Source organism: Biomphalaria glabrata, chromosome 12 (assembly GCF_947242115.1).
Source record: "Biomphalaria glabrata chromosome 12, xgBioGlab47.1, whole genome shotgun sequence".
NCBI lineage: Eukaryota > Metazoa > Mollusca > Gastropoda > Planorbidae > Biomphalaria > Biomphalaria glabrata.
Genome location: NC_074722.1, coordinates 11,071,562 through 11,098,272, shown reverse-complemented (window position 1 = coordinate 11,098,272; position 26,711 = coordinate 11,071,562). Strand labels below are relative to the sequence as shown.

General features: G+C 33.9%; 1 protein-coding gene across 2 annotated transcripts; it reads right to left on the bottom strand.

The window, feature by feature from the left end:
- Positions 1–612: 612 nt before the first annotated feature.
- Positions 613–26,202, bottom strand: LOC106059600 (synaptic vesicle 2-related protein-like). 2 transcript variants are annotated; one of them, XM_013217265.2, is made up of 16 exons: positions 26,060–26,202; positions 19,004–19,299; positions 17,931–18,016; positions 16,431–16,529; positions 15,833–15,904; positions 14,855–14,979; positions 14,155–14,344; positions 13,845–13,976; positions 13,680–13,756; positions 13,084–13,160; positions 12,310–12,417; positions 11,584–11,695; positions 11,061–11,142; positions 10,365–10,454; positions 9,112–9,225; positions 613–7,874 (listed from the first exon to the last, which is right to left on the bottom strand). In XM_013217265.2, exons 2-16 carry the CDS (start codon positions 19,206–19,208, stop codon positions 7,836–7,838), a joined length of 1,608 nt encoding a protein of 535 aa, XP_013072719.1. In that variant the 5' UTR covers positions 19,209–19,299; positions 26,060–26,202; the 3' UTR covers positions 613–7,835. The 2 variants fall into 2 exon arrangements, with proteins under 2 accessions (XP_013072719.1, XP_055862961.1); XM_056006986.1 differs by lacking the exons at positions 17,931–18,016; positions 19,004–19,299; positions 26,060–26,202 and adding an exon at positions 17,030–17,182.
- Positions 26,203–26,711: the final 509 nt, after the last annotated feature.

Here is a 26,711-nt window from a genome sequence, read left to right as displayed (position 1 = left end):
AAAACCAAAGACGGTATCGTAAGGATTAATTGTCTATTCAAATATTTGTACACAAACCGCTAGTAGGCTCCAAGATTCTGAAAGTTGTGCAGTCACGGTGAATGGGGATTTAGGCCAAATTACAATTAGATCTGCTGAGACTTGTTGTCTAAATGTGCTGAGACTTGTTGAATAAACCTAATTTTATATATTAAAAGCGACGCTTTAACATTTAAGTCTAGACGACGAATGCCTCTAGGGTTAGGGTTCAGTCAAGTCAAAACTTACTATAATATAGTGACAGGGTGGCACTAGAGAAATACTTTGGTAGTCCGATGGTTTCAGGTCGAAAACCTGGAAGAGGCCAGAATACTTGTTTCCTATCACAGAGAGTTAAAATGAGTTACATCACCTTCTTAATGATATCCCGGAGAATAGCTTGAGAAATGACATGTAGAACAATAATCTTAGCAAATACGATTATATTAAGAATGTTGTATAGATGAGGTGGGGGAGCTCGGCTTGGTGTGAACTCGTATATTTAATAATGTATTTGAGAATACGTTTTCAGCCCAGGTCATCAAAAAAAAAAAAAAAAAACATTATTTAGAATAAAGGCAAATAACTCTGTCAGAATATTCCACATGGTTTACTGTTTAACAAGCAACACATTATTTCCCTTCGATTGAAATATTAAATAAATAAGTACATAATAGCTCTGTCTAAACACAGGTTCTTCTACGAAACATTAGTCTAATGTTACACTGATATTATACCGATAACATAATATACAACATTCGTTTTAGTGTTATCCATTGTGACACAAGGGAGACGACTTTCAATATTAAATGTGATGGCATCCCAATTGTTAAATAGTGGTAGCAACAACAACAAAAAATGTACAGAATGTATTTTTATATTCATACATACAAAGCCAAAATAAAGTATATAATTCTAAAACCACATTGGCAACAGTCTGCATTTAAAGACTATATATGACATTGTTCACTAGACCCCAACAAAATATTGGCTAAGAGTTTTTATTCTTCCCCAGAACCATATCAGAACCTCCAGATGACAAGTCAGTGGTACCCAACTTTTTTTTAGCCCAGGAAAAAGGGGGGGGGGGCAATATGGATTCATAACACTGATGTCACTAGTCAAATCACAGCAAAAAAAAATAAAAAATGTCCAACCTAAATAAGTTTCAAGGAGACATACATTGTTAAGGTGGGAAGAGATATAAGCCAGTTTAAAAAGGTAAGACAGGATCATACCAGTTTAGATACACAGAATAAATACTAGATAAACTTCAAAATCCTGTGACAGTTTTGTTTATTTATATTTCTTTGCACCACAACCAAGAATTAAAAATGAAAATAAGAAATAGACACACTTTTTAGTATGCATGGTACAATAAAGCAGTAGCCAAGTTGTAGGGCCTGGGTTCAAATCCTGGACAGATAATATTTGAGGACTTTCTTGAGTCTATACAGCTTTTGGTTAAAGTCTTACAGTAGGTTGTGGGGATTTATTCCATCTGTCTTATTAACTTAATGGTCAATGTTTACTTTTTAGTTGCACTCCATTTCTAAGGCAGCTACACAGAGATTTCTAGTACTGAGTGCACTCCTTAGAGTACAACTTTTAGATCCTACGATATATACAATGCAGGGTCATCTGTTTCTATGGCCAAGTGTTAATGAGGGTGTCATGAAAAAACGCCTTAACTTTGACTAAATAATGTTAGGTACCCATTAGAGTTGTATGGGCTTAGGGACGTCCTGAAAATCCCGAAATTAAAATCCCAATCTTCATTGAGATTATAACCTGAGACCCCTTGGTTTGGAAGTCAAGCGCTTTATCACTCAGCCGCCCCCCCCCCCTTTAAGAGTGCAAGCCTTTAGGAGAAAGACGTTGAAGGGTTCTGGAGAGAAATTTAAACAAATGTTTACAAAGTTTCAATGCAGAAATCAATGTTTTAAAATTGAGATCAGAGCAATCTGGACATAGAATTCTATCAGATTAGAGCTAATCAAATGTAAGTCATGTATGTACTTGGGATGAACCAGTAGAAACATTGTGAATGTATAGAAATCAGAAGTAAAGCAACTCTTCAGTCATGTGAAACAGAAAAGTTCAAGCAGACTATCACATTACACAAAGGGAACAAATACATTCCAATCAGCCTCAAACAAAAAAAAAGTCATTTCCTTATTAACAGGGGCTGCTCAAGACTGTCTTTAAAAAACAAAACAATCAGATTTTCAAAATGTTATTGGACAAGAAATTTTTAATCATTTACTATACGCAGCGAAAACCTGTATAATTTTTTCAATATAATGTATAAATAAAAGAAAAAAGCATAAAGGCTTTTCATATTCATTGACATGCATGGCAAGAGAACATTTAAAATAGAATGGTCTATAACACTAATTAGAGTTACGATGATGCAAAAGTAGAAAATTCACCTGTTTCATTGGTCAGATCAATAGGATGTTTTTTTTTTAATCTTATTTTCTCCGCTTTTATTTATTTTAAAACCATTTTCTAAAAATAGTAAAAAGGAATTTTCTTTCAGGGGTATTTTTTTCTTTTTACTTAGTTGTTTGACAACTTGTGGGAAGCTCAACCCAAAGCAGAAATGAACTTAACATTCCCACAGTTGGTGGGAGACTATTGTCCAACCCTTCAGTAGTATGAGTCATCATTGAACCATGATGAACAAACAATAAAATTTAAAGGGATTAGGCTAGATTGTCATTGGTAAAACTCCATTTAGCCTAGGCACAGACTGTAAGTACTTCCCTTGAAATAAGTACAATATATTTTGTTTTTTCCAAGCAAAATATTTCAATGAAAATTTGTAAGAACAAAGTAATTGGTAAAAAGGAAATACATCACTAGACATTTCTAGTTCACTTCAATGGGATTTTAAAAAATTAAGTATTTGAAAGTTATTGGAACAGCATATTAACAATTAAAGGTAAAGAGGTCAAGAGTAAAATAAAAAAACCCCCAAAAACCCCACTCATTTTCAAATATCATCTTTGCAATATCATCCAATGTTTTTACTAAGGAATAAATAAGAAATCAGATCTTAGTAGATTTTGAATGCCAAAAAAGCTTTCAATGACAACCTTAATAGAAACAATATTATGATTGTTTGAATAAAAAAATATTTAATGAAATATTAAAGTCAACTCGGGACTCCAATAAAAAATTTGGTTTACATCCTAAAAAAATAATAAATGCAGTAATTGTAAATAAGTAAAAGATTTTGACAGTTTTAGAAAATAGTCCAAAGTAAGTCACAACATGGGACAGAGATTTGAAGTTAATGGCTGATAACCTGTAAGCCTTAAGTACTTTAAAGATTTATATAGTACTAGTCGACTGGTGGTGTAGCATGCGCCGCTATTTTGAGGAGAAGCCTAAGGTCACTGCAACCTATGTGACCGCAGTGGGCCCTGAACTTTCATAAGACCCACGCTACTTCAAGGTGTATAAATTATTAAATTAAACCATTTTATAACTTAAAACAGATTTATCGTACTCTCCTGTCAATTTACTAGGAGCTCCTGGAAATCTCCCGAAATTGCAAAATATACAAAAAAGTTCTTAAAATATACAGAAATATATAGACAAAAATTGTCCTTTTGGGTGTCATTCAATATGGAAAACCCCAATCCTATGCGTGATAAATAAAAACGGCATTATGCATTAGCCGTAATTGTGTAATCTGGTGAAAGAAGCTTCTCGCGCCTCAGACTAATGAAGAATTACTTGAGGTCAACAATTCTCAAAGATAGATTGAAACTTTTAGTAATTCTTACTATTGAACGTGATCTTTGTAGGAAACAGAATTATTATATACGTAGTAAAATGAATATAATGCATAGACGAATGTATTTTCTAATACAAACTCTTAAATTTTACTTATTATCTGCTTCCCTACCCAAACTTGGCCCTGCAAAATCCATTTCGCATAGGGCCCCACAATTGTTAAGTCCGGCCCTGCTATTTAGTGACCTGTAAATATACATAGTAGATTACTTGTTCTGTTTCCATGACTTCTTGGTCACAATAGTTAAGTCCGGCGCTGCTATTTTAAGATGTTTGCTTGTAAAATGTTTTACATGTTTCGGATGTTCCTTCAGAGTTGACCATAGTTTACTTCCTAGTCCAAACCTCCCGCAGGACGAAGGGGGATGGGAGCGGGCAGATACAAGATACTCAGTTACACCACATAGTAATGCTGGCTGAGACAAAATAATCTACAAATTGGCAAGCTCAGTTCTGGCTAGAAGCATAACAGTAATATAGAAGTAGTTCTGGGTGACACTGTATTTACATCTAGAGTAGACTGCCTTAGAGTGAATCTTTACAATTTTTAAATTAAAATGGTGGTGAAACATTTAGTTTACAATTATGTAGACAACCTTTAATTACTTAAAAGTAAATTGCATTTACTTTAATTTTTTAAAACAGATTTCCAAATACAAAGTAGCTTACTTTTTTATTTTTAACATTTTCATTTCTTCTGCTAAATGAATGACACTGGAAATATTACATTGAGTAATATATTTAAAGATTGAATTGTGTAATGATATAACAACCCATGACTACACATGTGCTACATGCAACTTGTTGCAATCTAAATCTTGTACATCATATTTAATGTTTTAAATAAAGTGATGACGTTTGACTATATTTCAATAGGCAGACTTTAATATTGTTTTGTAGGTCATTATAGTGCAGCTGTTTTTATTGCATTGTTTATATTACTTGCAGCTAAACAAATAGTTCTCCAGTGTCTTCAAGGTGGTTTTAACCGTGAGACAATTGTACCATCACCACAATGGTATTAAGACCTAATTGTGTGCCATACAATCTTACTGGAAAGAAAAAAAACACATTTCTGTAATAAAAAAAACACATTTAGATTAATTAAAAACCTGTAGTGAAATAATGAAAAAAAAATCAGATGTAAACAGATTTACAATCAACAAAAAGATTTACATCCAACAAATAGATTTACAATAATTCTGTTGACAAAAAAAAAATTGCTACTTGACTAAGACTGTAAAATGTTACTAAAATTATAAATAATCTCATTGTTACAATACTGCAAGCATTTGCCAGTTGCTCAGATGTTTGATGAACAAGAACATATAACATTTATTGAGATAGTGTTTTGAAAAGAATGTGACATTTTTTATATATATAAATATTTAAAAAAAAACTTTTAAAACCTTGAATAAGCCTAGTATTTTAGTAACAAAATTGTTAAAGAACATAAAAAAAACACCTTGGTCGTATAACCTATTTCCTTTTATAGACTCAACATTCTGTTGACATTATTTATATTTGGTTCTTTTCTACATTAGTCAGAGCCTGGCTTTTATATTCAACTCAGTCACCAACAGGCTTAAATCAAAACAAAATTCCACATTACTGACCTCTAAATGCATTTGAAATAGTAAAGATAAAAAATAAATCCCCAAACAATGTTTACATTCATTTTAGAATGTCCACTTTCCCCACAGGCAAAAGAAAAATCTTTACACTGTCATAATGACACTATTTTGTTTAGATATATATAAAGACCATTTAAATGTTAAGCATTTTAAGAAAAAAATTGAGATTCAGATTGGATAAAGTAAAAAAAAAAAAAAAAAAAATTGACAAAATGCTATTTATTTACCATATATAAATATCCTAAACTCAAATCTGTTCAAATCTCAGTCTAATGCTACTAACAATAATGGAGACATCTTCGGTTCCAAAGATTAAGGATGAGTGCAGTGCTTCCCATGACTAAACAAACCAGTTGCAATCTGCATATTCTTACGCATCTCATGCAAAGCCGTTGTCCACCGGCGGTCTATTTAAGTTTTCTTTCTTACTATCTGAAACCTAAAGTTTTAATAAAAATGGTAGGTTTTTATTTGTACAAGTCCTTACATATCAAAATACTACTGAGTAAATGTGAGTATTTAAATGGTTTTTGTTTGTGTTACATGTTTCAGATGTTCCCCTCAGAATTGAAGATTATTACATCCAAGCTCAAACCTCATTCAGGATGGCAGAGGATAGGGTTATGCAGTGATCAAACCGGGGACCATTGTGACAAGTCTACAGTCATAGCTCACAACCAGGTTGAAAGGTAAGCTAGTTGATAATGAGCTAACTACTCTACAGGGACACACCCATTCTAGAGGGCATACCTAATGATCAGGCAGCCATCCATACAAGTACCAAGATAATAATGTATTGAACTTGTGAGATTCTTGCATGAAATCCTCAAACAGTAAATACAAAACAAAACATTGAAAAAAAAAAAGAAGTGTGGCCTCAATCAATTAATATCATAGGTCAGAATAAAGACGATAAATCTGATCTTCCAGCAATACATGTTTATAATGATTGATAAGCTTTAAAAATAAGTAGTTTAGATACATACATAAAAATATTGGTAAGCCTTATATAGTTTTAAAAAAATCACAATGATAAAAGCCTTTATTCAAACATTCTAGTAAGTTAAAAAATTATCTATATCACATTGTCTTAAAAGTCAGTGGACAGAACAATTATTTAAAAAATAAAAATCAAACTGTAGAGTTTTGTATAGTCTGCCTACCAATAGTCAAAAATATTATTTCTCTAAAGTCTTCTGAGTGGTTACAAGAAAGGTGTTTAGGGACCCAGAGTAAAGTTCTTTAAATGTTATTGCTGTTCTTAACTTATTCTATCAGAAAAATTCTTGTTTCCAAAAAAAGAAAATAATCATTGCAACCCCAAAGGAATAAAAATTCTGTATTTCTACAATTTGTATTGATGCATACTATCTTTTATAAATCACAATGTACCTCCGTTGTTCTCTTCAAATAGTTTTTTTCTTTTAATATATAAAACAACAGAAACTCTAGTTCCTTTATAAAAATAAAACAAAATGGCCCAATAGGATCAGTTCACTAAGCCTGAGTCCAACACCAGTTGGTTGAAGTGAAACCGAGAATACAGTTTATAAAATATTTCACAGCCCATCATGTATAAAATAAAACAAAGAAATAAAATATAAGACAATGTCATAGTTTTTAAATAAATAATCTGAGATTCAACTAAAAAAAACGTCATGGGAACCAAAAAAAAAACCCAGCAAAAAACAAAACAATTACCAAAAAGAATTCTGTGTTTAGAATTTCATATACAATCTTACAGGACCAAAGTTGTCCCTCAGTAAATGTCTTCATCCTTTGTGTGTAAGTGTAAATAAAGCATTAAAAAAAAGTGTAGAATGAATTATATATACAACAAAAAAGTTACTGAAGTTTATGCTCAGTGGTAACACATATAAAGTTGTGCCCAGCTTTTGCATTGTGACTGATGTCACACTAGATTTGATTACATAGCAAAAGTTTCACAAATCACTTTATCTGATGGCAACATTGAAAAATATTGACTGAGTGCACTCTGTATGACTACTAATCAGCACGAGACCATCAAACTTTGACCACAAATACACTGAACATCTTGAATACAACAGAAAGGTTCATTGTTTGTTGTTTCTTCAGTTAGAGATGATACAATAATGAGAAGAGTTCTCTCCACTAGTAGATCTCTATTTTTTTCAACCAAAATAAAAATGTCATTTTAAATAAATAACAAACCATCAACAGGAATGGCACAAAAAAACATACTCCTCATAATATCACACAGCTGACATAGCCGACAGTGAAATTGAGAGCAATTGCTTCAAAGCATCACAGAGTCCATGCTTTACCAAATGTGATCAAAATAGAGAAACTGAAGCAGACGTGTAGCAGGTGTGAACAGCTTCCAATACTTAACTTTTAGTTCTTGGCTTTACTGGGTCCTTCAACACCAGAGTCCTAGAGAATAGAGAAGCTTATAAAAGTTATTAAGTACAATGTATCTTAGAAGTTTTTCCTCATTGAGCACATCGTGTTAGTACAACTTAGTTAAATGATTGGGAAAACTTTGTCTTACATTTACAGCAAAATTACTAGACCTCAAGTCATTCCGCAAAAATATAAACAACTTTTAAACTGTTCTCTTCTTACAAGAAGGAATGACCTGTCTATTGTCTCAAGTAAATATTGCTAGACAATCTGGTGAACACTCATAACATAGAACTAGGATTCAATTCAATAACATGAAAGATCACAAGGAAACTGGGAACAAAAAAGGCACAATGGGTAATTGAGTGTTTTATCAGCTTTTATTTCACTCAGATCTGTAAGAAGTTTGGGTCCTTATTTACCTCAGATCTGTAAGAAGTTTGGGTCCTTATTTACCTCAGATCTGTAAGGTTTGGGTCCTTATTTACCTCAGATCTGTAAGGAGTTTGGGTCCTTATTTACCTCAGATCTGTAAGGTTTGGGTCCTTATTTACCTCAGATCTGTAAGGAGTTTGGGTCCTTATTTCACTCAGATCTGTAAGAAGTTTGGGTCCTTATTTACCTCAGATCTGTAAGGTTTGGATCCTTATTTACCTCAGATCTGTAAGGAGTTTGGGTCCTTATTTACCTCAGATCTGTAAGGAGTTTGGGTCCTTATTTACCTCAGATCTGTAAGAAGTTTGGGTCCTTATTTACCTCATATCTGTAAGAAGTTTGGGTCCTTATTTACCTCAGATCTGTAAGGAGTTTGGGTCCTTATTTACCTCAGATCTGTAAGGAGTTTGGGTCCTTATTTACCTCAGATCTGTAAGGAGTTTGGGTCCTTATTTACCTCAGATCTGTAAGAAGTTTGGGTCCTTATTTACCTCAGATCTGTAAGGAGTTTGGGTCCTTATTTACCTCAGATCTGTAAGGAGTTTGGGTCCTTATTTACCTCAGATCTGTAAGGAGTTTGGGTCCTTATTTACCTCAGATCTGTAAGGAGTTTGGGTCCTTATTTACCTCAGATCTGTAAGGAGTTTGGGTCCTTATTTACCTCAGATCTGTAAGGAGTTTGGGTCCTTATTTAACTCAGACCAGATGGGATTTGGGCCCTTATTTACCTCAGATCAGTAAGGAGTGATTATAACTAAATACAATAAAATAAGAATGGGGAAAAACTATGCAAACAAATTGATGTAGAGAAATTATTTAAATTAGGGGCTACCTTCATTTCTCGTCCTTTGGTCTCTATTGGCAGAAGGAAAGCAGCAATAGAAGCAATCAGGCACATGACACCATAAGTGGAAACAGCTGCATAGGCGGACTCCTTCAGCAAAACCTGATACAAGTAAGTAGAAATTAATTTTTTTATTTCATTTCAAGCATTTAATTTAAAAAAGAAATAGGAAATAAAGCAAACAATACAAACACCAACAATAGCATCAAGCAATAAATGAAGCTTCACATGATAAAGAAGTAAGGGATGTGATCCTTTATTTCATCTGTTCTGTTTATAACAGAGATAAAAGTAATTCTATTTTATTTCCTGCAAACATCTGACCAGAAGCCAGCTTGAAATGAAAAATGATAAAAGTGAACTAGACGTCTGTGATCTGGCAAGTTTTGACAGATTTGTAGTGATTAGTTGTACACTAGTTTTAAGAAATAAGCACAAGTTAGAAAGTATTTATAATTTAAAGGAAAAAAAAAATTCAGTAAATTCGAACAATATATATTTTTTTTGGCCTTTTTTAATTAAGTTTTATCTTTGAAAACTTAAGAATATGCACAACAGGAAAAAAAAGGTTAAGGTTTAAAGATCTCAGAAATATCCTTTGTCCTGAACACAATTTTATTATATCTTATTCTATATTAAAATGATTCAGCTCATGTCTTGTTTTAGTGTAACCAATTAAAGGGAGGCAACCCAACAAGGGATCAAGGAAAAGAGGAATGATATTTATTAAAAGATGTGAAATGGTTACAATAAACATAAATGTCAGTCTTGGCTATAAGGTCTTCTAGCTCTTGCCTGCATGATTCACCTTGGCTGCTTCTGTCTTTATTTTCCTAAAGGTTCACAGACCATATCGTTCTCAAACATTTAGATTGTCTTAAGACCAATGGCCTTCACAAACCCAAAGTAAAGTCTACCATTTGCTGCAATGACCCTTCCACATTTTCTATAGACAAATTCTTGACAAGACAACCCACACAGATGACCTACGCTTCTCCTCACCTTTCTATACTCTAGAGTGATTGACCCAAGCTTTAGCTCAAGGTATTAAATTTTAATTTTCCATTTAGGCGGAAATCTAATCTCCTCTTTCCACATGTAAACATACAGTCCATGGTGAACAAATAGTGTGCTGCTGGTCCACACTATAAGTGCCTGTGCAAGGCAGAGTTACAACAATACATGTAGTAATAACCAAAAAGAAAATCCCTCCCTCCAGCTGTTTATCAAGCAATGCTTACCTGCGCCACAAAAGGTGTCACTATTGCGCCAATGCGAGCCATGCCACTACAGGTGCCTAGACCAAGTGCACGCATGGAAGTAGGATAGACCTAAAGCAACAAGAAGCAAATTAAAATTGTTATAATATGTGATAATACAATTTACCATCAGCAGCACTACAAGTAGCCACGGTTTTTTAATTAGAGTTTTTAATTTCACATCAACCAGAAGACCCAAGGGATGACACAATACAATAATTGATGAAATGAGAACAAAGGAGATGAAATAAATCATTTACTTATATAATGTAATTTACAAAATATTAAAACAATTATTTCCTTCCTTATTGGGTGTGGTGGCTCAGTAGTAAAGCCCTTGGCTTCCAAATCGAGGTGTCTTGGGTTTGAATCTCAGTGAACACTGCGATTTTGAATTTTGGGATTTTTAGGACATCTTTGAGTCCACCTGACTATAATGGATATCTGATATATACATAGGGGAAAGTTAAGGCAGTTTGTCATGACACCTTAATTAACTGTCGATCATAGAAACAGATCATCTGCCTTTAGATCCCAAGGTTATAAAAGTGTACTTCCTTTAAAAAAAAATCCATGTTATCGAAATGATAGAAACTAGACTCAGTAACTACTTGGGCTAGACAGAGAGTTACAGTTGGGATGGGATATAAAAAGAATGGGAGGTAAACTTTGACTTACTTCTGGCGTGTACACATATGCTCCTTGAAAAGCTCCAGAGATAAACGCTCGAGCTATAAACAAAAAGAATGTCAGCACAGCCCTGAAAGTTAGAAAAGAAACTATTGTTTTTAGCTTGACAAGATTAATCACTACTTTCTCTCTATATATCTAAAAGCAAAGATGTCTGTTTTTAGCATCCCCAATGGGGAAAAGTCAGCATTGGATTTGTGCTGTCACATTTAAATGTAAAGAACTAAAAGCCTTATTGAAAAACATTTCCTCATTCTGTATTGTGTTACAAATTGGTTCAACAGCAACTTTTGAAAACAAAAACGTTAATATTCACAATTCAACATGTCAATTGTTTTGAATTAAGCACAACATTTCTTATTCTCTTGTTCTGAGTTGAAATTCATTCAGTAATTAAAAAATAATTAAAATGAACAGCAAAACTAAAACTGAAGAAATATTTTGTTCTATTTATGATATTGTTTATACTTTGAAGTCCTTAAAAAAGGACGCGTATGTCTTGTCTACTCACCTGGTCATACATATATTGACCAGTAGTACAAACAGTGTGAAGATCAGGAACTCTGCAACCATTGTGTACTTCCTGCCGATCTTGTTGAGGAGGTACGCAGTGATGAACAGACCTGACAGGTTTAGATAATTGTTTCAAAAATCATTCCTAATAATGTTAATAGCAAAAGTGTCTATAATAATGGCAGTGTTTTTGATTCCGAAGATTGCAAAAGTTTCTAAGTTGATGATAAGACAAAAGTTTAAAAAAAAAAAAATCTTTGAAGATTCCAATTATTCAGATACACACGAGATTATAAGCAAAAATGAAAGAGGGATAAACAAGCCACAAACATTTTTTTGCTTTAGGATAATGCTAAAACAAGGAATATTTACCTAGAATCATAATAATTTTTGTCCTCTCAATAACAATTAGTATCACCATTGTGCAATGAACAAAACAATTCAAAACTTTGTAAAATTTATAAAAAGTTTTTTTTTTTAAATGTTTTTTTCTAAAATACAAAGCAGATAAAAAGAAAACAGAACCAAACGGGAAAGAAAAAAAAAGAATTAAAATTTCAATCAAGCAAGCCAAAAGACAAGAATTCAGTGTCATTGTGGGAGGATCTAAGCCTAAGTACATTTGGTAATAGTGTCCTATCCTCTTCTTCTAAAATTTATTAGAAGCATCAAGAACAAGTTTATATTTTTAACTATCATTCTCAAATGTATTCTGAAATATCACCTGGGAATTCTGCAAAAGTGGTCCATGTTAGGTCAATGTAATCCTTGGTGGTCAAACTCTTACATTCCAGGTAACAGCTTGGGTTTGGGTTGAACTTCACGTCAGTTCCTTAGAGAGAAAAAATGAAAAAAAAAAAAAATGGTGGTTAGAGGCTTCACACAAAAACACAATGTTAAAAACAATTATATAAAGCTGATGGAATCCTTTTTATGAATGGAACAGTCTTCATTCAATGAAACCCCAAACACCTCAGCATCAATGTTGAGCCATCATGCTGACCATCACAAAAGAATAGAATAGAAACAGGATCACAATGGCTATTGGGCCTTGCTATGACCTGCTGACCACTGTCAAAAAATACAAATTAAAACTTTATGGTCAAATCACAAGGTCCTCAGGGCTTGCAGAGATCTTCCTTCAGGGAAAGTATCAGGAAAAAGAAGAAAAAGGCAGACAGAGAAAGCGATGGAAAGACATTAATGAATGGATGGGCCTGTCATTGAAAGAGATTCTATCCAAGACAAAAGGCAGAGAGGAATGGAGATCATGGTGCCCACAAAGGTTCAACAGACTAAGGTGATGGTAAAGGTTATGCTCTATCTCTACTACATCAGACTGAACTGTGAGATAAAATGGTCTTTTTATTTAGGTGATGTATATACAAACTTAGATCTTTTTAGATCAATACTTCGGTCTGTTCGGGCCCAGTAGTTAAATTTAGTAATGAGGAAAAAGAAATACATTTTTTGTTGTGAGTCTTGAAAAGCAACTTACCATGGCAACCGTCAGGATTTTCAAACATGGCTGTTGTCAGCAAGACTATACCATAGTATGAGAAGGCACAGACTAACCTGAAAAGATCAGATGGTTTTTTTTTCAAATGAAATCATTCTTTAGAGAGCTTAAAAGATAGAAATGCAAATATTTAACTAAAAATTCCAAGTGATTTTGATATATAAAATTTGCAGCTGATTAGGAAGAGGAAATAAAAAAATTAAAACAAACTTTTTATTTAGTCAAAATGTATTAGTATTAATCTTACTGGTCATTTATTCCTATACTTTATAATGCATTATATAGTTATCATTTTAACCCTTAAAGTGCTGAGCTGTTTTACACTGAGTGCATACAAAATGGAATTACAATTCTGTTGTTTAGAGGCTAAACTACCACAAGCGTTTTAAGGGTTAACTAGAAAGTTTAAAAAAAAACAACAAAACAGTTACAAACACAAAGTAGGAACAAAACATGAGATTTATAATTCCCATTCACAATAGGCCTATAACTGGACTGTTAGGTTGATAATGGAAGAGCATGGGACAGTATTTTGCAAACTACCAATCAATACAAAAAGTAATCCAATCATTTACCAAATAATCCATAGCAGTACAGTGGTCACTTTTAATTCTGGAATAAAGAGATCCTTGACACGACCTCGTTTGATGGACTGTAGAAATTTAAAAAGTAGATTTATTTTTATTTCAAATACCGGTACAATTCATCTACACTAAATCAAGCATCAATGGTGGACTCACATGTGCATGGGGTTCTACCAGTTTGCCTAGTGGCATGGGTTTTCCATTATCTTTGGCAATTCTCTCCAGTGTGTGAAGTGCCTTATCATAGCATCCTCTGGTCATGTCATACCTTGCACTCTCAGGCAGCCACTGGCACAGAAACATTTGTCATAGTTAGAGATAACATCAACAGCATTAAAAAAAATGGTCCTCTTAAAACACTGGCTGACAAAGCAGTGGCTTGTTGGACCAACTAGACAATAATAAATGAGCAATATAAACCTACAATGTAGTGAGTTCATTGAACTCAAGAGAGATTAAAACTTACCACACAGAAGCAGGAAAAGATGAGCAAAGGGAGTGCAGAGATCCCCAACAAGTATGACCAGCCTAGGGTAGGCATAACGAAAAGGGCAAGAAGCACCTCGAAGCAGGCCCCAACTGCCCAGAAAATTTCTATTAAAGTGACGCATGTGGCTCTGGACTTACTGGGCAAAAATTCAGCATATAATGTGACTCTGTGAGGAAAAGAAAGTTAACAATACTTTTTGGTTGTTTTTTATATTAATTACACACACGGCTACGTTGAGCTCATGAGCAAGTAATAAAAGAGTTACTACAGGTGTCAAGTATACTAGAATAGAATGCCTTTACATTTCTTGATAAAATACCCATTTGAGTAGGCCTAAATTATCATGCTTCTTATTTGAAATTCTAGTTCAGTGCCCAAGGGATTTGCCATACGGCCCCTTACAGCTGACTGCACTTTTTACAAAAATATTATTATTGAAGTTACATTTTTCATATTTAATCCAATTGTATGATTTAAAAAAATGATTTGTATATTTCTTTTCTTGACTTTTAATACATTTTTAATGTAAAATGTAAAACCCATTTTATTTTGCAGTATAAAGCTTTCTTATTAAATATCTGTATTTCTAGATTCCTAGAATAATAATTAAAAAAAAAGGTGAATAAAAAGAATAAAAATGAATGAAATGACCAAAAGACATCTCAGGTCTACTTACGATTGTGGGGCACCCCCAATGCCAAATCCAACCAATCCTCTTAGAACCAACATCCATATGAAATTAGGTGCAAAAGCACTCAAGATACCAAAGTAACAAGTGATTAAAGAACAGAGTATCAGCTCCTGGGAATACAATGAGAAACAAATTTCCAATTTAACAATGTAATTAGACAATGTTTGAACATCAAGTTAACTGGAATATTTTTTTTAAAATCTGTATAAACAATTATCAAAAAGCTTAGGCAATGCATTGCTGTAAGACTTCTACAAAGAAATAAAACATTTCTTAAGCTTATCTATATGATTGTAGTAGAGTAATGATAAAATGAAAAAATGCATTCTTCATGTTTATTTCTTGTCATTTTTACTGTCCATATCAACACAACCATTTTAATTCCTAAAACAACAATACACTTCATGTGTGTGTGTGTGTGTGTGTGTGTGTTTGTGGCAGTGAAGAGAGGACAATATTCATTTTTAAACCAAGCAATATAAATATTCTATATGTAGTTAATCAGAGCTAATGATATGATTGTAAAGAATCCAATTTTCCATTGAGATTCATAGGAATGATGTGATTCACAAATTTCAATCAACAACAGTTGATGCAGGTGTTCTGTGACAAACACAAGCAGCTGTCTCATCTAGCCAATCACTTTTACTCTCCCTAACTATGCCAGAGACTGATTAGGAGATATGTGTACACTAGGACATAAGATAAGCCAAGACATAAGCCAAGTCATGCTATGACAACAAGATAAGCCAAGTCATGCTATGACAACAAGATAAGCCAGGACATAAGCCAAGTCATGCTATGACAAGATAAGCCAGGACATAAGCCAAGTCATGCTATGACAATAAGATAAGCCAGGACATAAGCCAAGTCATGCTATGACAACAAGATAAGCCAGTCTTCAGCAGTTTGATATGCGACAAAAGTTTGAATGACACAAGTGAAGTACAAGAAGCCACTCACAGTTTTTCTGCCATACTTGTCACAGATGGAGCCCCACACGCTGGAGCTACACATCATCCCACAGAACACAACCTGCAAGTGTTTTAGAAGGATACAAAGAAATAATGATTACCTCAAAGGAAATTAGTTTACAACTGCTACAAAAAATACACTAGAAAAAAAAATTTCAAACATACAATATTATTCAACACATTGATAATTTTAATTAGTAGCAGATAAAAAAAATAGCCCTTTTCAGACCTTGCCATCTATAGGGTAGATGATGTAAAGGTCTTCTGTTTTTGTGGTCAACAGTTAATGAGTGGGGTGTTATGTGGTCAGCACAATGACCAACTGTCTTTACTTTCCCCAACTTAAGTCAGGTACTCATATGAGCTGATTGGACCAAGATTCGAACCTGGGACCTCCCTGTCCAGAAGCCAAGCATTTAACAAATAACAAACAAATATTCAAACTGTGTCATGCAATAAGAAAAATATTATTCCATTTAGAAATTTGACAATCAAAGTAGCATTTAGAAAGTAACTTAAAACACATACTTTTAGTGCAACTTGATTACTAAACATGAATAAGCCATTAAGTATTAAAACATTCTTACTGTTGTGATCAGGGCCTCCTGCCAGCCTTCTAGTCTCCACTCACAGTGAAGTGCAGGGGACAGAATAGCTAGTATCATCATCTCCATGGCATCTGCCATCTAAGAACAAGTAAATACACACACAAGTAAGCTTGTATGTTCCCAGAGATATGAACAACAATTTAATGTAAGTGTATGTTCCCAGAGATATGAACAATGATTTAATGTAAGTGTATGTTCTCAGAGATATCAACAACAATTTAATGTAAGTGTATGTTCCTATAGATCTGAACAACAATTTAATATAAGTGTATGTTCCTATAGATCTGAACAACAATTTAATATAAGTGTATGTTCCTATAGATCTGAACAACAATTTAATATAAGTGTATGTTCCCATAGATCTGAACAAAAATTTAATGTAAGAGTAAGTTCCCATAGATCTGAACAATAATTTAATGTAAGTCTATATAATAGGGTCAATAAAGTAAATAAATACAAGACAAACTGTACACTAAACAGAATAAAAATCTTTAAAAAAAAAATTAGCAGAGCAGAACTAGTTCGCCAAGGCAAATGAAGCTATAATAAACCTTAAACATAATAATAAAAAAGCTCACTTCATTGCAGTTAAATAGTTTAGGAATTTCATACCAGCCCCACCTCTCTATTAAAGTAGCATGGTCTCAATAACATGTTACATCAGTGTTTCCCAAACACTTTCTCTAATGGAACACTTTGCACATTTGAAGAATTTAACCAAACACTTTGTTATTGTTTGATTTTTTTCCTATTTGTTTAAATAAAATAAAAAGACTTAAACTATATTCTAAATTTAGCATTATTATTTATGATAAAGTATGAAACCAAAATAAATATGATGCATAAATTTAGGAAAAAAATAAATAAAAAGGTTTAATGACTTCTGCAACATGATGTTCCTGTAGCGTATAACTTCTTGATATCAGTTGTGATATTTGTTAAGATGTACTACAATATCTAGAGTGGCGCTAAGCTTGTTTTTATACTATGAGTTTGTTGTAACATAATAAGAAAGTCATGCTTCGCATAAATAGTTTGTAGGAAACAGAAGTAAGAGAATGGTGGCTGGTTTTGAAATATTGTAGTACTCTTCAGACAAACTCGACCAGAAATAATTTAATAGTTGATCTTTGTATCAAATTAGAGTCAGAATCTATATCAGTTCAAAGATTAAATGTGATGTTGTCATAAATTTTTTTTCTGTTACAGAGAAGAACTAATAACATTTTTTTTTCTTTTCTGTATTTACTAAGGAACTAATTCATGTGGAAACCTACTAGTAAATTAGGTTACTCCAATATTTCATGGAACACCTTATCAAGCCTTACACAAAAATAGGACAAAGTTTTGGAAACACTTCACTATATGAATTAATGTAAGAATTATTCTAAAATTTGTTTTAATGATAGTTAAAAAAAAAAGAATAGCTTGCCATATATGTAATAATCTATCTAGCCTTAATATGAGGTCTGTACCTACCCATGCAAAACCTGTCAGTATAGAGAGTTTCACTTGAAATTTGCCAAATCCTATTTGGTCAATACATTCTTGAACAGTAAATGTTTCTATGTTTGGAAAACAAAAAATTTAATAGACAAAATATTGACACTCACCAATTCATAAGCGTTGTAAGAATGCAAATGTATACATTTTCAACACATAGACATAAAACATTCCACCTTGATGTAAGCATTTATATGCAAGGAGACTGATACAAGCACAGCCTTTGTCAAAGCATTCATATGAAATGTTTCTTCTCTTTATCTCCATAATTATTTTTCAATGTTCTGACAGAATTGTTCATTTATCACATGTGTACATTCTACCCTCTTGTGATTATACTTCAATAACATTTTTGTTTGTAATCAGAAAACATTTCTTTTGGTCTAGAATTATATGTGAAACCATGCTCTTCTTATACAACACAAAATATACTTTCCAAAACTAAAAATTAATTTAATTTAATGGGGTCAAATCAACGATGGCATTGTTAATTAGGAGAGAAAGACTTAACATAAATAAAAAAAAAAAACAACAGTCGAGCATAAAGTGTAAGGGGATTTAAAGACGAAGATTAGATGCTCCTTGTCTATGTAAAGCTTCAGAGGTTCTCACTGTTGTGCACTGCAAAAATATCCTACGGGTAGCTTATTTCTTATGTTTCAAGAATGATGTGTTCCACACAGTAGTTGAATGCCATTATGTTCTTTACAGTAGTTGAATGCTGTTAACTTAAACACTATACTACACATCATAATCACAAATTTTGTGTTAAACGCCTATTAGAAAATTCATTTTTTAAGCTTGTTTAAAATGATACTGTTATAACCATGCCATACGCACAAACATTCAAGATCATGCAGAAGGTGCGCACTGCCAGAAACTAGACAGAAAAGGATGTCGACATTAGAAGAGAACTATTTCTGCCCAAGTCTAGAGCCGAAATGAAGATGCTGTAAATAAACACCTATATCTCGTTGAGTTGCCTCCCTTAAGTTATTACAATACAAACAATTATTAAAGTAAAAAACTGCTAAAACAAAAGGGCACACCTTCAGGAGGGACAGATGAATTGTCAGCTGGCTTCTGGCGCTGGACAGCTCCCCTCTCAGCAGAGGTGATTACACCTCCTGGTGTTTTTCCAACTGATCTGTACATGTCTGTGATGTCCATTTCCACATTATCATCCCCATCAAGGTCTTCATACTCATCTCCTTTGTTGAATTTAGTTAAACGAGTAAACATAGCAGCTGCCATCTTTCACAAGCTTCAAATTCTAGTAGTGTTGATATGTTGATCAAGTTGGACTGACACAATTTCACCAACCAGACATCTAGATGAAGCCCAACTGTAATACATTCAATTTTATAAAAAAAAATGTATTCAATAGTTCATTTAGATCAAAGACATTGGTCAGTAGTAACACTATTACATTAACAATCTTGGACATGTAAAATGTGTAATGATTGGACATACTGGATGAAAAAAAATAATTTAAGAAGCTAACTATATTATTAATGTCAGCAGTTTGATACTGACCAAAGTGATGGGTGGAATGGTATAGTTTTCTCTATAAAAGTGGTAATTAGAACAATGGGACCAGATTTTCACTAGCGTATTCATGTGTTGTCAACATAGCAAATAAATTGCAATTGTAAAAAAAGTGACCTCCTGATTGAAATAATGCTCATCTTGTTAACTGGTTATGTGTTTGCAACATACTAAAATACATTGTAAACGCAACCTATAAAAGTGGCAATTAGAAAGTCACCCAATTTTCACTAGTGTATCTGTATGTGGTCAACATAGCAAATAAATATCAATTAGCAGGTCACTTTTTATCTTTCTAGATCTAATTTCTCTTTGTCTCAGAACTCTTATCTTCTTAAATATAAATATAGATCTCTATCCTATAATAATGGGCTAGATCTAGATATTTTATACAACATTATATAATCATATTTAGATCTAGAATGTATATTTTATAATAGCCATATCTTATCAACGCCCTGCAGGGCTTAATTTGCGTTTCACTAATATTATAAACAATTAAACAAAAGAATACTGTTGTAAGTAAAGTGAATGCGTGAATGTAAAGATAGTATGAATAGAGCTATTAAAATAGCTTACCTTTGACATCCTTACTCTACTGACCAGTATAAACTGCTAGACTAGCTGCTATATATATATATAGTTTTGAAACAGCATGGCTAGACTTCCTAAACCCATGGAGTTAGTTGTTTGATTATTGTTTATACATTCGCTTCATTTTTTAAAAACCTTTGTGATAATCTTAAAGGAGGATTCCTATGTTTTTGAGTGACACCACATTGTCAATAAACGAAAGTCGTGTTTATTTAGAAAATTACAGCAAAGTCAAAGGTAAGAATGATTTTGCATAAATTTACTATCGTTGTTAATTTGTAATGCCATTTTGTCCTCCAAAGTTAAAAAAAATTACCCCAACCTGCTGTTATCAGTTAAAATTAAAGCCAAATTAGGCATTTTTTCGAATTGGCTAATTGGAAAAATTATTACTACCATTACAATCTAAGACTATAATATTAAAATGAATATTTCAATTATAAAGTGGTGTTTGAAATCTTTTCTTCTATCCTTGGATACAGAAAATACAAAAGGAAATCAGCTTTTTATTGAGGCAAGTTTGGGCTCATTCTGATGATGTTAAATTAAGTTCACCCCATGATGCATCGACCTGCTGTTCCAGACATTAGCAATTCTCGTTCATGATATCAAATCAAGTATAATTTATTTAAATATATTGCTTAAATTCTAATCTTTGATCAATCTGTTAAATTAAGTCACCCCATGATGCATCGACCTGCTGTGCCAGTCATTGGCTATTCTCGTTGATGATATCAAGTATAAATTATTTAAAAGCATAGCTTAAAGGCTAATTTTTGATCAACCTAGTGGAGATAATTCTATCAAGGGGTTATTTTACATTATATATATATATATATAATCTCTTCGGCAGCTACAGGAGAAGAGCAGAGAACAAAAGCAGCCCCTCTTCATAGCATTTATTGATTTGACCAAGGCCTTTGACCTTGTTAGCAGAAGCGGTCTGTTTGCTGTACTAGAGAGAATCGGCTGCCCAAATAAGTTAAAAAAACTAGTGTCAGCTTTTCACGAAAATATGCAGGGCACCGTTCAGTTTGAAAGTTCTTCCTCCAGGCCATTCTCCATTAAGAGCGGTGTCAAACAAGGATGTGTACTGGCCCCTACACTATTTGGCATCTTCTTCTCAGTCGTACTATCCAGTGCTTTTAAATCCCTGGAAGACGGAATATACATCCATAGCAGATCCGATGGAAGGCTCTTTAACCTGGCACGTCTTAAAGCCAAAACGAAAAGGCGTCGTATCTTGATAAGAGAGCTGCTGTTTGCCGATGATGTGGCACTCGTATCTCACTCACAAGGAGGTCTACAGAAGCTAGTGAACGCCTTAGCAGCTGCTTGTCAAGAGTTTAGCCTTACTATAAGTCTCTCCAAGACCGAAATCCTGGCACAAGACGTCGCAGAAATACCTATAATACAAATTGGGAACCACACCCTTTCAGTGGTGCAGGAATTTACCTACTTGGGTTCAACAATTGTCAGTAACCTAGACTTAGACATCGAGCTGACAAAAAGGATAGGAAAAGCTACCACAGCATTGGCAAAACTCTCCAAGCGCGTCTGGGAAAATGGTAAATTAACCACAGCGACCAAAATCCTAGTCTACTACGCCTGTGTTGTGAGCACTCTCCTTTATGGCAGTGAGAGCTGGTCAACATACATGTACCAAGAGCACAGATTGAATAGTTTCCACTTGCGCTGCCTGAGACGCATAATGGGCATCTCTTGGAGGGACCATGTCTCCAATCAGGAAGTTTTAAGATTGGCCAATATGAACAGCATGTATGCTCTCCTGACACAAAGAAGATTACGCTGGCTCGGACATGTCACCCGCATGCCAGATGGCAGAATCCCGAAAGATATCTTATATGCTGAGCTTGTGGAAGGAGTCAGACCCAAGGGCCGCCCAAGACTAACATATAGAGATGTCTGCAAGCGAGACATGAGAGCCTCAGACATCAGCGAAAGTATGTGGGAAAACATAGCCAAAGACCGGAGTGCATGGAGACAGACTGTGCGTGCTGGGACAACCCTTGCTGAGAACAAAAGAATTGAAGCGGCTTTAATCAAGAGGGATAAAAAGAAAGCTGCCCTGTCTGCTAGCCCTAAATCAGAGGCATACACATGTACGAATTGTGGCAAAGTCTGCCGTTCTAGAATTGGCTTGATTAGCCACACCATATTCTGCCCCGTCTCAAGATTAAGCCAAAACCAGTGACTCATTTGGGCGCATCCATTGCCTTTCGAGACAAAAGGAGCCATATAATATATATATATATATATATATATATATATATAAATATACCATTTGAAAAAAAAATATTATAAAGCTGAGGAAATTTCTATCAAATGGTATTCTAGAAAAAAAGGATCAAATTGGATTTACAAACAATTGGTTTAGCTGTTAATGAATGATAAAGTGACTATGTGATGAAGCAATGAAAGTCAAAAGCATATCAGGGGCGTTTGGGGGCCCAGGGGAGATTTTCAAATTCTTCCCCTCCTCCCCCCACCCTAGCTACGCCACTGAAGCATATAATGGAGTATAGTTGTTCCAAATTTCAAGCTTTTATCTATTATGGTTATAAAGTTATTTTATAATGAGTTTACGACAAATATTCATTTTTTCTATCACATTTAGTCAAACATTTTCTATCTAATAGTCCATTTTTATACACATTAAACGGCATAAGTTTGCTCCTATGTATACCATAGAAATAAAGATAAATTTGGTGTCCTTGTAATCCTTTCAGCAAGCTCTACATAACTAAAAAAAAACTAGATCTAGATATCTAGGAATCTAGGTCAGTAAACTCTAGGTCACCAGGTGTAGAGTGTAGACAGTGTAGTCTAGATCAGTGTTTCTCAAACTTTTTTGTCTGCCGGCACAGTAAACAAACTACAAAAATGTCGCGGCACACCATGACGAGCAACAGTTGTTTTCTAATAAAAAGATTTAACCTGTTTTTAAGTATTTCATTTAATGTGAAGGGTGTGCCTGTTTTTGAGAGCAAATGCGACCTAATTGAGGCTCCTAAATCGACAAACAAACTCGCATTTCATCGTCTATTGTAAGAAGTCTCTCTTTTCTTAGACTTGATTTCAGTCAGTGCTGAAAATCCAAACTCACAAAACAATGAAGATGCAAATGGAAGAATTATTTTGATTGCTTTTAAACTGATTGCAGGATATAATTTAGTGATTGAAATCCAAAACATATCCATGCTTTCTTGGCAAAACTTGACTTAAGAACTGCATCGTTTTTTAAATCAATGAGCTGCTCTTCTTCTTCAGTTGTAAGATTTGTAGCTTCATTGTTTCCAAATGGATAGATAAACCATCTATATTCAATACTTCCAACTGTTGGCAAGTAATGCTGCAATGTTGACTGCAGGTGTTTCAAAGTGTCCAGAATTCGGGGGTGATTTCTTTATCTGAAGCACATTCATTGTAAGTAGGAAAGCAGTCCTTTCGAGATCTTACTTTGCCACAAAGACAATTTTCCACCAAATGATTTAAGTTTTGAGAATGCAGTGATGATGGTTTCCGATGGTCCTTGAAGACTTAAATTCAATGAATTTAATTTGTCAAATAAATCAGAGAGAAATGTCACCTTAACCCACCAGATCTGGTCATGAATAGAAAATCTAGAAAGTCTTTTTTTTTCAGCCTCTTAGAATGAAATCAGCTCAGCCTTGAGTTGGACGACACGCTTTAACACTTTTCCCCTGGAGAGCCAATGAACGTTGGCGTAATACAGGAGACATTTGTAGTCTGAATCCATTGCTTCACAAAGCTCTGAGAAAAGTCGGGAGATGCAAGCGGTCGAGATTAGATGAAGTTTACAACTTCAATCTCTTGATCCAGAACAGACATCAAATCTTTCGGCAAAGATTTGAAGGCAAGAGCTTATCTGTGGATCATGCAGTGAACAACTAATACATATGGATTTTCTTGACCCACAAGAGTGACGAATCCCTTTCTATTTCCCTGCATGGAAGGACAGCCGTGGGTGCAAACGCTGACACAGTTTTTCCACTGTAGTTTGAATAGCAAAATGTTTTCGTTCACCACTTTAAAAATATGTTCGCCTTTGGTCGTAGTTGGTAAGTCTTTGCAAAATAAGTATTCGTTGACACATTTTTAATCCTTTATGAACCGAATAAAAGCTAGCAGCTGAGCTTTGCCACTAACGTTAGTGGATTCATCAACTTGAAGAGACCACAGGAGAGACACTTCATCGTCAGTCACGTCAAAGTTTTCGCAGATTTGATCTTGTAAATCTTCAATTCTGCACAAGATAGTACCATTTGACAAAGCAACTTTTTTAACTTTTTCAGCGGCATCGGGTCCAAGGATAGTTTCAACAACAATTGCTAAAGCTGGTGCAATGACTGATTCAGCCTCTGTGTGTGCTTTCTTGCGTTTTGCTAATAACTGAGCTACCTTATAACTTGCAATTAATCCCTTTTCTGGCAGCTTTAGGTAGTTCGTAAGTTTCTTAGCTTGTTTATTTTGTTGAGTCATGATGTTTTCGAAGTATTCCTTCGGTTGCGCTTTTACAGCTGGATGTTTTGTATCCAAGTGTCTCTTCAATTGGATTGGAACAAGCGCCTCATCCGATAGAGTTGCATTACAGATCAGACAGAATGGCAATGGAGCATCTTCAGGTCCAAAAGATATGAAACCATATCTGATGTTATCTTCTTTGTACCTTCGTTTGGTTTCTTGCTTTTCATTTAACGCTTTCGCAGTTTCATTCTTGCTAACGTATTTCTAACATATTTCTTCATGGATAACAATGAAAATAACGCTTAGTGATAATTTGTTATTATTAGCATACACCTAAACAATTTACATGAAACACATCGCTTATTATTATCGTTACCAATTCAAGAACTGTTGTGCATCTGCTAAGGTGGCCTACATTTGAGTCATTATAATAATATATGTATAGTGGACCATTCCATAACCTGAATAGCTAATACCCCTTTCCGTTACAATGGAGCGATCCACTACTATTACTGGACGTTGCAAGTGGGGATGTTGTCGCAACATAAAATAAAAATTTAATAGTAGGCACACCTGTGTAACGCTGCACGTGTGGCGTTCTGATAACTCCTGCGGCATACCTGCAAATCTTTGGCGGCACACTAGTGTGCCGCGGCACACAGTTTGAGAAACACTGGTCTAGATGCTTAGGATGCTACATGAATGATGAATCATGATGATCATCATCATTGATCATGATAATGTTAAATTAAAACTTAAATGATGACTTCTTTAGAAGTTACTTAGTTAGTCTGCTGTGAGTACATCTAGTACTACTCACCTAGAATAATCTAGATCTAGACTAGAATTAGAGGTAATAATCTTACAATATCTTACTAAGTTACTAGATCTAGTAAAAGTACGTCTTAAGTCTAGATTCAAGATTGAATTCTAATGATTATGATAATAATTATAGATAATGCTGCATTTAAATGCATAGATCTAGATTGCAAATACTCTGAAATAGTGAAAACATTACACATAACACTAACTAACAGTTAATGAGTTATTAATACTTGTCTCAAGTCTAAGAGTAAGACCTAAGTTTAGTAAGTCATCTAAGACTAACTAACTTACTAAGTAAGACTGAGTCTGAGTGAGTGAGTGTCTCACTTGACAACTTCAGCCAGTGACTTGATTACACCTGTGACCTACTCAAGCTACTGTGATAACTAATACTAGTCACTAGACTAGTGTACTGAGCTAGCCTAGGCTACTTACTAGACAATACAGCCTAGGGCAGGCTAGGGCTAGACTAGCTAGTCTAGTGTCGTAGTGACTAGAAATCACTAGATCTAGATTTGATTAGATTGATAAGATTGTACTCAGATTGTTAGTTATAATGTTACTGATTCACTGTGATTGTAGAATATTATCAATATATTTTATATTCCGCTTTATAGTTATAGACCTACATCAAATCTCAATTTGGATTAGAACCTGTAAGTAGTGGAAGAATGCATTCCTAGATATGGCTATGCTCATTAAATTTAATGTAAAACAGTCTGAGTGTAGTTTACACTGGAAACACTTTCTGCAGACCTATCGCTGACATTATTTTTTTGGTACAAAAATATTTTAATAAGCTTATCATTACTTTGTGCTTCTATGAAGATGAAAATAATCGTCTTATTTGCTATTCGCAAATTATATAGATCTACGTGTAAGAAGTATCCGTCAAGAGAATGAAAAATAAAGAAAGAGAAGAGAGACAAGAAGAGAAAGAAGGAAAAGAGAGAGAGAAAGAGATGAAATGTAATTTGTGTCAAAGAAATTCACGCAAGTAGACTATTTAGCAAAATAGATGACGACTAGTTCTGAACGAACCATAATTCTAAGACTAATCCGAATGCAGAATAACTTCAATTAATCGATGACCTTAGCAGGTGTCCAGTTGAAAAAAACTTGAAGTTGATTTCTAACAAGGAAATCTACTTTATAAGAACTCTTTATTTTAAAAGGAGAACTTTAGGTGGGAAGACAAGGAAAATTATATTTAAAAAAAAATCTGCAGCTTCTAATTTCCACATTATGACAGACTAATTTAAATACATCTAAGTAAAATAT

Bases quoted from the DNA above. Each gene is read 5' to 3' on its own strand.
- LOC106059600 (XM_013217265.2), bottom strand. From the start codon at position 19,208: ATGGCAGCTGCTATGTTTACTCGTTTAACTAAATTCAACAAAGGAGAT. The intron at 13,757-13,844 runs GTGAGTCCACCA...AAATTTCTACAG, and splicing joins TGGTAGAACCCCATGCACAT to TCCATCAAACGAGGTCGTGT. The intron at 7,875-9,111 runs GTAGCCCCTAAT...TCTATTCTCTAG, and splicing joins CCAAAGGACGAGAAATGAAG to GACTCTGGTGTTGAAGGACC.